Source organism: Anarhichas minor, unplaced genomic scaffold (assembly GCF_050575085.1).
Source record: "Anarhichas minor isolate MPS153535 unplaced genomic scaffold, ASM5057508v1 ptg000003l, whole genome shotgun sequence".
Classification (NCBI taxonomy): domain Eukaryota; kingdom Metazoa; phylum Chordata; class Actinopteri; order Perciformes; family Anarhichadidae; genus Anarhichas; species Anarhichas minor.
The window spans coordinates 13,388,589-13,399,258 of NW_027466449.1; the positions used below are offsets into that span (position 1 = coordinate 13,388,589).

At 42.4% G+C, this 10,670-nt stretch overlaps 2 protein-coding genes across 2 annotated transcripts; both read right to left on the reverse strand.

The window, feature by feature from the left end:
• Nucleotides 1-501: 501 nt before the first annotated feature.
• Nucleotides 502-7,192, reverse strand: mfsd2al2 (major facilitator superfamily domain containing 2a-like 2). The gene is made up of 13 exons (XM_076102723.1): nt 7,163-7,192; nt 5,543-5,662; nt 5,336-5,460; nt 5,100-5,232; nt 4,363-4,441; nt 3,711-3,877; nt 2,626-2,716; nt 1,863-1,984; nt 1,599-1,682; nt 1,363-1,446; nt 1,146-1,258; nt 765-908; nt 502-682 (listed from the first exon to the last, which is right to left on the reverse strand). The coding sequence occupies exons 1-13, from the start codon at nt 7,190-7,192 to the stop codon at nt 502-504; spliced, it is 1,473 nt and encodes a 490-aa protein (XP_075958838.1).
• Nucleotides 7,193-7,730: 538 nt separating this feature from the next.
• On the reverse strand, nt 7,731-9,009 carry fam110a (family with sequence similarity 110 member A). The gene has a single exon (XM_076091995.1). It carries the CDS (start codon nt 9,007-9,009, stop codon nt 7,753-7,755), a length of 1,257 nt encoding a protein of 418 aa, XP_075948110.1. The 3' UTR covers nt 7,731-7,752.
• Nucleotides 9,010-10,670: the final 1,661 nt, after the last annotated feature.

Consider the following 10,670-nt stretch of genomic DNA (forward strand, 5'->3'; position numbering starts at 1 on the left):
TTCTACGTTGATATGGTGAACTTATTAGCAAACAGTTGCTTATTTACACATCCAGCAATTATGGAGCAACATTATCATTCATTTAGAGACGCGTTTCTGTCCCCCTGATGAATGTAAGTCAGATATTTGTTTTTCTTAATCTCTGATTTGGTCTTTACAGCTGTTGCTAAATGCTCGACGAAGTTTTCAGAGCTTTTTCAGTGAAAACAGCTGCCTGCTGCGGCTGAAAACGACGAGAGCAGTGAGAGCAAACAGTGAAGCTGTGGGTCGGAAAGCTAAATAATAAGTTGAAACTCACTTTAAGCTTCATAAAGCCGAGGAGGGGAGCTGTAGATTCGGGTGATAATACTCTGTAGGTTCATCACTATGAGTGAGCCCTTTCTCATTGTCATTTAATACGTTGTTATTATGAAAATATCTATTATAGCCACTTTAAAGATGACATGTCAGGAGTCATTTGTGGCTTCCTCTTTTGAGAGGATAATTCACCCAAAAAGCCACTTACTGAATTGTGGTCAGTTGTTCCTGATGCTGCAAACATCGCCTCTCATTGATCGGGTAGGAGTGAAAAAAGACCATCCCTATCAGCAAAAGTGCGATGGGAACCGGTGAGAACAGCACAATCAGAGCCGTCACCACTCCGTCCCCATGTTTACAGGCACCGGCTCTGTAGCCCACAAACCTGCAGACGAGGAGAAAACCAAATGTGATAGTCCAACAGGCGTACATAACACATAAAGTGAGTGGCCGGAAGATTGACTCACTGTAATGTCATCGTTGAGATGCCAACAGACAGGCCCTCCGCCAGCTTACTGCAGAAGGCATAACAAGTGAAAAACATGGGCTCCAGGTCTTTGCAGGAGGGGTGTCTCACAGCAAAGTCGTCCACCACATCTGGGAGCATAGACCTGATACAGAACAAGCTGCCAGATGTCATATCAAAACCACCATGTCAATTTTAGGGGAGGAGAACTGCCCAGTCAACAAAAACTGATCATTGCTAGAATATGCATTAGCAGCCAGGGTCAGGTAGAGGCGTTGTGAATGATTCATGTGCACAACATTCAGTTCTGATACTGATTAGATCTGACAGGAAGTCTTGGAAAGGTTTTAGAACTGTGTGTCCTCGCTGGGCGCTGACTCACCAGGGTAGCAAGAACATGGTTGCCACACTGAATCCCATCAGAACGCACATAATCATGAAGACTGGCAGGTTACTGGGAACAGAGGCAACTATAATAACTGCTGGGATGAAGAGCTGAGAGAGACATGAACAGGCTTTACAGAACGGAAGAGATTGAAGGTGTGGAAAATGACTCTCATCATACAGATTATTATACAGGGATATGTGTGATTCCTTACTGATAGTCCGATGTAAAGTGTGGGCTTCTTTCCTATTCTCAGAAGAACTGTTTGCCACAGAGGGACTGCTACTGAGGCAGACGCCTGCAAAAATATTGAGACCTTTTCATTTGAAACTTAAAATGACTCTCGTCTTGTAAATCGTTAGAAGGCTTTTGAAATAGTTCAGTTAGTGCTTATATATAAACATCTTGGTGAGCAAAGTGTGTGATTCCAGTTAGTTATTATTATTTTACCAGCAGAACCAGCAGGAGGTGCTGGAACTGGGTTCCCTGCCCAGCTGCATGGCTGCAGAAAAGTGCAAAATTACCCAGGGACATCTGAGATAAAAGAGATAAGGGACATGAAATACAAAAGAAAAATGATAATTATGGTTTAACCATTCCTCTTCTTCAAACCATTAAATACATGCATGCCTTTTAAAAATACATCTCATCTTATTAGCTTATTTTCATCAGAGCCGAGGTATGCAACACAGCCACCATGAGCTCAAACTGCACCTGAAAAGCAAGTGTAATGAACACAAAGCCAAGCACCAGTCGTTGGTAAGGAATGTGACATATCATCATCTTCAGCGAGGTCAAATAGGACGGTCGTACTTTGTCATCACAGCAGAGAGGGGCTGCAAAAAAAAAACACAACGATATGTCAAGGAAAGGCGAGTATAGGGGATACAATGTTCTCATTTGCTTTGTATTGTAATGTGTATGTGGGTCATTCTTCAGAAAGGGTGGAAAAGTACAGATCTGCTGAAATGTATTCCTCCTCGCATACCAAAAACGTATTAACTAACTTCTAAACTTAATGAATCCACAAAATGTTGAGCTTAATGTATTTTTTATTTTTTATATACATTTCATTCGAAAATTCATGTGTGGTTTCTTTGTCATTGGTGTTACCTAGAATGTAAACAACATTAAAAATCGTTTTTTTCATAACAACATTTAGCAGAGTAATGGAATGATAAAAAAAATCAAGAAGAAATATTTGATTATTTTCATTTTCAATAAAACTGCCGACCTTTAAACAACATTGTAAGGATTTATTTGATTTGCAGTATCATTTTTTTCTTGTTTTATGACCAGTCTTAGTTTCTCCTCCAATTCCTGGATTTGTCTTCGTCTCCTTTAGCCATTGCTTCTATGGACATTTCTTCCTTGTTCCTATGTATCTATATATCTAAATTGATCAATTACTATCTATATATAAATATATATAAATGTATATATTCAGTATTTGAGCATTAAACATTGAATGACTCACCCCGCTGCTCCGTCACCCCCAGGAAGAGAACCAGGCTGCTGAGGAAAAACAAGCCACCGATGATCAGAGCTGAGGTTAGGAAAGCCTTTTGCTGGGGAGCAAAATGCACAAATGAAACAATTAAATATGAATAAAGCACAATATTATGCTGCAAATAAACAACCCCCCTTGAGGCATACAAACACACCTAAACTTACTGCTTAAAATGTGTGTTATTCCGTTATTACTTTGCCTTAGGATCATGACAAGGACCAGTTATTCCACTTTTAAGAATTGTTTTATAGCATTATTATCAACAGTTTAAAGATGATAAACCTTAAATATGCACAGTGTTCCCTTTTGCCGAGATTTAGCTGACCTAGATGATAAGATTCCTGCCACTCATCCGTTCATTAACGTTAAATATGAAGCACGTGCTCGAGACGGTTAGCTTATTAGCAAAGAAATGGGAAAGCAGCTAGCCTGACTCTGCTAGCCTGAATCAGCAAACTCCTTTTTGTAAAAAAAAATAAATAAGAAAAATATAATGTCTTAATTAGTGAGGTTAATATTGCTCTAATGTGGATTTTATTGCCAACAGGCATAGTCCGGCTAGCTACCTTGTTTTTATGCTAGTTCACACAAATTTTGACTGGCTCCAGCTTATTAGCATAAAAACTGGTGGAAGGTAGCTAGCCTGACTTTTGTAGGTGATAAAATCAACCTACTAGTACTTAATTATTGAGTGGTGGTTAATGGTGCAAATGGCGGATTTCTTACCAACGGGCAGAGCCAGGCGAGCTAGTTAGCGTAGTTTTATGCTAGGATACGCTAACTTAATTGTCACTGGCTCCAGCTTTATATTCAATGTACAAATACGAGAGTGTTTGTATTTTCTCATGAAACATTAACTCTAGACTAACTCCTTACATGAAAGAAAGGGAACACATGTACACAGAGAATACACAACAAGGCCTATGTTGTGCTGATTACAGGGTAACAAGATACTCCTGGGACTACGAGAGTACAATGTCAATGCAATGCTGCTGGGCTGCTACAGAAATATGAGTGTTATGTGACCACTTTTATTTTCACATTTCATCTACCGTTTCCTGAAGTGATGCAGTTTTTGGGGAAGATGTGCTCTGGGGTATTGTTTCATGAGCCTGGCCCGGATGTTCACAGCTCTCTTGCTTTTCTTTGTTGTACACCGCTATAACTTGACCCTGCATTACAGAAGCCAACAGCCTGGCCACCATCTTCACACACATTCCTGCCAAAGAAGGTCAGAGAAGGGGACAAGAAGTGCAGTCGTGGAAGCAGTAAACTATTCAGATCCTTTACTTAAAAGTGGCTACAGGGAAAATATTCCACTACAAGTCCTGTTTTCAAGACCTTACTCAAGTAAAAACATCAGCAGAAATTACTGCTAAAGTAGAAGTACTCATTCTGCAGTAAATTATTCATGTCACTGTTTTTTATATTATGTTTTTGGATTACTATTACTGCTGCATTGATGTGTATGTTGCATTTAACTGCTGTGGATGTGCTTTTAACTACTTTATATGCTGTTGGGTATAGTTCAAGCTACAGAAATGCTTCTGAAATGTGGTGGAGTACAATCATAAAGCTGCATAAAAGGGAAATACAAGTATCTTGAATTTGTACAGTATTGTGATGAATCTGAGGTCTACAATCCTGGTCTACATGTTGTTCGACCTGGGAATAAGCATCTGAGATGAGTATTGGTACTCTTACTGTAGGCCGTGGCAGAGTCCCTGTCTCTGTGATCTCCCCCTAGGAACATGTTGAGCGAGAGGTAGGGAACGTTGTAGCACTGTTAATGGACATCAGAAGACAACATGATACCAACTGACAGCACATGAGGCGTGTGAAACTCAGTAGCCATGGTGACACAGCTTGGAGCAAAGCAGCAACAGTGTCATGAGACTGGTAGGAAATTCTGTCACCATGGTGACATGAGGAAGATGAAGAGGGAGGAAGTTTCCCGAAGCACAAGATGGTGGATAGATGATTAAGAAATGTGTACAAGCAGCGGGGAAATAAGTGGTTCAACAGTTCTCCATGGATTTAGCGTTTTGATACTTTCATAGTATTTATATAGCACTTAGACCTAAAAAAGAAACGTTATGAGAATCTCACTTTTTTACAATATAGGACTATTGAAAACCATCTGAGAAGCTAAGAGGGAAAATCATTCTTTGGTGGAACTGCTAACAACTCATCTGTAACCTGTGACAAGAGGCCCCTACTAGACACTTTTTTGTCATTTTTATTGTACTTTATAAGGCTATTATATGTCTTTTTTTATTGTAAAATCTAAATTTGAAAAGCAACTAAAAACTGCAGCTGGAGTCAAAGGTAGAAAAATTCCCTCTGAGATTTAATGACGTATAAATATAGAATAAAATGGAAATATACAAGTGTGGTGCAAGTGTTACTGAGCGATAAGTGCCTGTAACACACTGACTTACACTCATGAGGGTCTCGAACAGGCAGACCGCTGTGAGCAACCACAGCACGCTGAGACCCTGAGACATTGAACCATGTGGCACAAACCACAGCAGCAGATAGAACAGGATGCCAAACGGAGTCGAGAGGATCAGCCTGTGGGATGAACATTGTTGGCTCTGTTGAGTACAGCGCCTGCAGATGAATCGTAGCCTAATTCAATATGAAGTGTGTTAAACATGCGGCTCTGCCAACCAACCATGGTGTGAGTTTTCCAATGGGCGTCCAGTTACTGCAGCTCACCAGATATCCAACCAGAGGTTCGGTCACAGCATCCCAGGCCCGACTCACGAATTGAATCATGGAGACATAAGAGGCCTCCATCTGTAGAAATACTGAGGTATTTTATTTTGAAATTAAGATAAGCACATATATCGTAAGGAATACAGATAATTTTAACTCGTACCTGCACAACATCCAGGAGAAAAATCTGCAGGGAAATATCTAAAGCAGCTGTAGTAATCTGATTAGGGACCTCACCCACAGCATAACACACCTTCCTGGCCAGAGGAATCCCCCCCGACCCCTGTGAAGACCAGAGTGAAGAACAGACAGGAAGGTGGAGGGAAATATTTCTGTTGTCTATTTAAAAATTTTAAAAAATCAGTTCAAACATTTAGCCATTTTGTGAATACACAGTTTTTCTGTTCACACTCTTGTCACACAACGAGAGCGTGGGTTGCAAAATGTTTAAAATTCAGATTTTAACTGAGATTTCTTCTGCTCACAATAGTCTCAATCTTTTTCCCTCTGAAGAGAAATTTGTTTATTCTCTTGTGTCGGTTCAGTTACATTGTGAAAAGCTGCAGACATACAAAACGTTTGTCTCTATAATCAGTATGAAGTTACGTTATGAAGACACACCAGGTTGGTTCGCAGTGTTTCAAACCAAACAAGAATATTCTGTAGTATGAAGTATGGAATATGGCAGAATATTACAATAGGGGTTGTGGATTTAAGTCTATATGACCCGATGTAAATAATGTCAATGGTTTTCAACTTTTATTGTTTGAAGAGTTTTGAGAGGAAAAATAGCATCAATGGAAAATTTAGCTTTTCGTTTGGTTTAATCTCCAATCAGGCTTTTGCTTCTAACAATGCATCAATCCAGAAAACATATTGCTGAGATGGTTGAATTTAAAAACACCATCATCTGTAGGTCACATCTGAGAGAGCAATACATGAAATAATAATGTTAGCTGAAGTATTACAAAAGACACCTACAAAGTCTATTTGCCTATTTTGAATATGAATGCAAAAGTAGGGAAAAAACAAGAGGATACTTGGTAAGATATTTAAAGATATTTAATTTGGGAAACTTACCCTCTGCTGACCTTCGCTGCATGAGTTTCTATCTGTGGTCCGTTTTAATAACCGACTCTTTAATGCCTGTACTTGATTCGCAAAAGTATCAAGACAACTCATCCTTTGAAGTGAATACGAATAATTCCACATGCAGACCGACAGTTACAGTAGCTCTCTCCTCCCACACACATCTGTATTCAAGTCCCACTTGTTTCACACTGAAATCTGGTTGAGCGACTCCTTCGTCTTTGAAAGTGTGGCGCTGTCATCCAGCCCACCTGCTCGTATCGGACAATAAGAATGAATGAACTGGCTCAACAACAAAGATTATTATGCGTCTGTTCCTTGACAAAACATGATTTATTAGTGAGGAATAATGATCATAATTTTAGCTATTTGTTAGACTTTTTTAATGGAGTTTGGCTGCAGGTTTTAAATGCCATGTATGTATATCCTTTAAAGATAAAATCAAAATACCTCCTACTGGTTCTACAGGTACGATGCAGCTAACTGGAATCACACAAACTCTGCTCTCCTTGATGTTCCTGAATGCAACATTTGGATCTCTTTCTAAGAATTTGACAAGGGGCAAAATTAAACAAAACTCATTTTAAAAATTGAAGTTTCACTATTTTCTAAGTAGCAGTTCCTACTTCTGAGATTGAGGCATAAAGGCCACGGTTTTAATTGGACTATCACTCTCAGTAAGGACTGCTCTGACCTCTTGTGGAACAGCAGTGAAACTGTCCATGAAGCCTGTTGATCCTGTTCTCCTCTCCCTGACAATTCAGGGAGCAAGCAAAAGAGAAAGCAAAAGCAATTTCACACATCCCATACCTTTATAATGACTTGTAATATGGACCTAGACTCTTTGTTTTTATGGAGTTATAGGAGAGTGTGTGCTCTGATCCCTCTCAGGAGAAATGTGTCACTGTTGGGTTAAAACTCTGTGGTTCTCTGAAAGTAAGTCACAGAGCGCCAAAGAAGGTGCTTCCATCATTTAGTGTTTAATGCTGTTCATTTACGTGATCGTGACCAGAGATGACACTCTGACTTCCCATTATGAGACCCACAAAAAAAAAAAAAAACTGTTTTTCAATTTCTCTTCTGTTTTTCAATAACAGAAATGTCATAACATTTCTAATTTTGTAAAATAGAAAACAAAAACATGGGAACAAAAGGGAAATTAATTGATTGGCAGACAAATTGTTTCCATCACATCAGTTTAATCATGACATCTCATCACTCCTTGTGTTATGCAATTTTGACATTTTTTTTTCTTCTTCTAAATCTTAGACATTTTCCACCATCTTATAAATTTGTGCTCTTACTTGCATTGTCTTTGACCTGACGGATTCCATACAGCCATTTGATTACTCTTGCATTGCGCTCAATGACAGAAACACCGTAGGGAACACGCTCTGCAGCGTTGCAAGCATCCTCATCATCCTCCTCTTCCTCACCAGAGCCCGCACATTCGGACCCTGGAGCGCTCACGCTGCGGAAGCGGGCCATGGACACGATGTCAGAGCTAGATCCAGTCAACTGGAGGTCTGCAGGGTCCAACCCACACAGGTTGAAGAAGCGCTCCAGGTCTGTCCCGGCTCGGGAGCACCGGTCACTCATGTCCGACTTAGACCGGATCAGAGAGGGACGCTTCCTGGAGCTGGAGGAGGACAAACGGGTAATCGCTGGGGAGGGAGGAGGGAAAACAGGGAGGCTAGGGGTAGGTGGAGCAGGGACGAGGGTTCCAGCTGGAGAGGAGGGAGGAAAGTCAGGTTTAGACAGAGCAACAACAGGTTTCAGAGGGGAAGGACGTAGTATTGTCCGGGTGTGGAAGAGACGCAGGTGTGAAGTAGCCGGGCGGAGCGGAAACTTTGAGTGTAAAGGTATGGGCTGAAGGGGCTGCCGGATGAACTGAGGTGGTCTGCGGGGCGTCCTCACGGGGCTGGCCTGAGGCATGACGTCCACTCTTCGTACGGTCCTGGCAGCTGGAAACCCAGAAGAGCCGGGACTCTCCTCCTTGGGAGGTCCAGAGGCTTTTAATCTCACCTTAGCTGGACTGGACCAGTCCGGACGAGGGGGTGGACACGGCCTTTCCTTTTTCCGTTGTGCCCCTGCAGGTGTGGGGCAAGGGGAGCTGTGCGACGTGTCAGCACCGTCCAGAGCTTTACTGTCCTCTGAGTTAGCGGTGGCACCATCATTTACACCATTGATCAGGTTACTCAGATGCTCCAAGTCGAGCTGGACTTCTTCCTGCTTTTTTTTCGTCTGGGTAGGGGTCTTCCTGGTGGGCCGCAGAGCGGTGCCGGGGTTCAGCAGAAGCGTACGCACCTCAGGAGGCCTGACCGGCTGCTGTTTAGAAAGAGCCACCTGACTCTTGACATATTTAGCCTTGTCTGCTTCCAGCCTCTCCACCGCACTCTGCTTTGGTCCGCCTGCCACCGTCTTGAACTGCCGGTAGAAGTCCGGCCCCACTGGCCCCTTGGGCCGCAAGCGTGGGGGTGTAGCAGCTACAGCGGTCCTCGCCGGTTGTCTCACTGGGTGTTGGAGAGTCTCCAAAGGCATTTTGTAAAACCAGTAGTCGTACCTGTCCTTGTGCGCTCTCTGTTCACAGCTTTTTCTTTGGCCACCCTGAAATAAATCTCCCGGTTGTGCAGAAATTGAGATGTAACCTAAGCATCTCAGAGGAGCTCTACTTCCCTGACATTTGGACTTCCTGTGGAAACGAGAGACACATCAGTCAGGACAGATCAATAAGGAACTCAAATGAACAGTCAATAAAACATTTACCTTAAAACACAAGCAAGTGTCTTCTTCAGACACTTTTAGTACTGTAACACAGCCAACGGCACAAAGACACGTCCACCCATGAACCCTCCCCTTTCTTAAAGACTGCAGCCAATCACCCGCTAAAAGCCTTCTCCATCTCACAAGTTTATTGGCTGCCGGCACAGACGGATCTGAACAATCACCCTCAGTCAATCATCTCCCCGTAGACAAACACACAATAAAACTGACACTTCATATTCAGTCAGTAGAAGGCCCGTGAAAAGAGTGGCAGAAGTGTGTGTGTGTGTGACGGGGAGGTGCATCAGGACAGCTGTCAACAAGCTATTGTCTGGAGGCAATACAGAGCCGATCACACACACACCAACAGCTGCTATGGGAACAATGGCTCCCCATCTTTAAATGAAGCAGCCAGTTGCCAGGGTTTGAAGCGGGCTTCTTCCTGAACTACAAGCCTCTGTGAGTTAAGTAAAGTCAGAACAACGGGGCTCAACTTAGCGTCCCTCTTCTGGTTCAGTGATAAGCCTCGAACTTTGGTAAAGGTCACAATAATGAACTTGGTAAGGCGGCTTTTTTTCGCACTTCTGTATATACTTAAGATACTGTGAGCATTTGAATTAGTCTGCAACGGCCAGTCACATTCTCTACATATTTGCCATGCCAGTCTGAGCCAGGCCGAACTCCTGCGGACAGAGCCGGGAACCTTTTCTGAACCTTCACTCTTCACCTGAAGTCTACAGATGAACACAATAAAAACAAGGTTTGAAGTAAAGACCACCAGCACCATGAAACATATATATATACATATATATCATTAAAAAGGTAGCAGGCTGGCGTGTTACTGCAAAGCAGAGGAATGTCGAGAGGTGAGTCAGACAAACAGAAATAGAGCCACTAATTGAATGTTTCTGAGTCAAGTGGCAGCATGTTCTGCCATTGAGAGCAAATGACAAACATGGAGCGAAGCAGGAAGAGACAGAAACACAAAGGTGGGGAGCAGGTAAACAACAAAAAAAAGGTCCCACATGTACTCAAGGCCTCCACCAGTCTTGTACTGACAAGCTCAACTCTGCTTCTATGAAGATGTGGGTTAGCTGTTACAGTTTAGATTCTTTTATTTTTGGCATTTCTAAAGAGAACTCACCTTGACAGCTCGTGTGGATCTCCTGAGCCTCTCTTTGGTTTCTCGTCAGCGAACACACGGTCCTGCTGAGGAGAATGTGAGTGAAAGTGTTTGAAATGAGTTGCAGCAGCTCAAGAGTCAAGACAAACCTGTTTGACAACTCATGTGTGCTTGTTGTGGCTCCGCCCCCTCTCGCTGATTGGTCCGATCGCTCTCCTACAAGGAAACATTTCTGGCCTCTTTCTGGTCACATGACGCTGCCATTGTTTGGTGCTGCTAGCTGGATGATAAGGAGTCATAGCTCGTCTGCTGACAA

Excerpts from the sequence above, each read along its gene's own strand:
- mfsd2al2 (XM_076102723.1), bottom strand. The coding sequence starts at position 7,192 with ATGGACAGTTTCACTGCTGTTCCACAAGAG. Across the intron at positions 3,878-4,362 it reads GGACTCTGCCACGGCCTACA|GAATGTGTGTGAAGATGGTG; the intron begins GTAAGAGTACCA and ends CTTCTTTGGCAG. Across the intron at positions 1,985-2,625 it reads GGGGGTGACGGAGCAGCGGG|CCCCTCTCTGCTGTGATGAC; the intron begins GTGAGTCATTCA and ends TTTTTTTTGCAG.
- fam110a (XM_076091995.1), bottom strand. The coding sequence starts at position 9,009 with ATGCCTTTGGAGACTCTCCAACACCCAGTGAGACAACCGGCGAGGACC.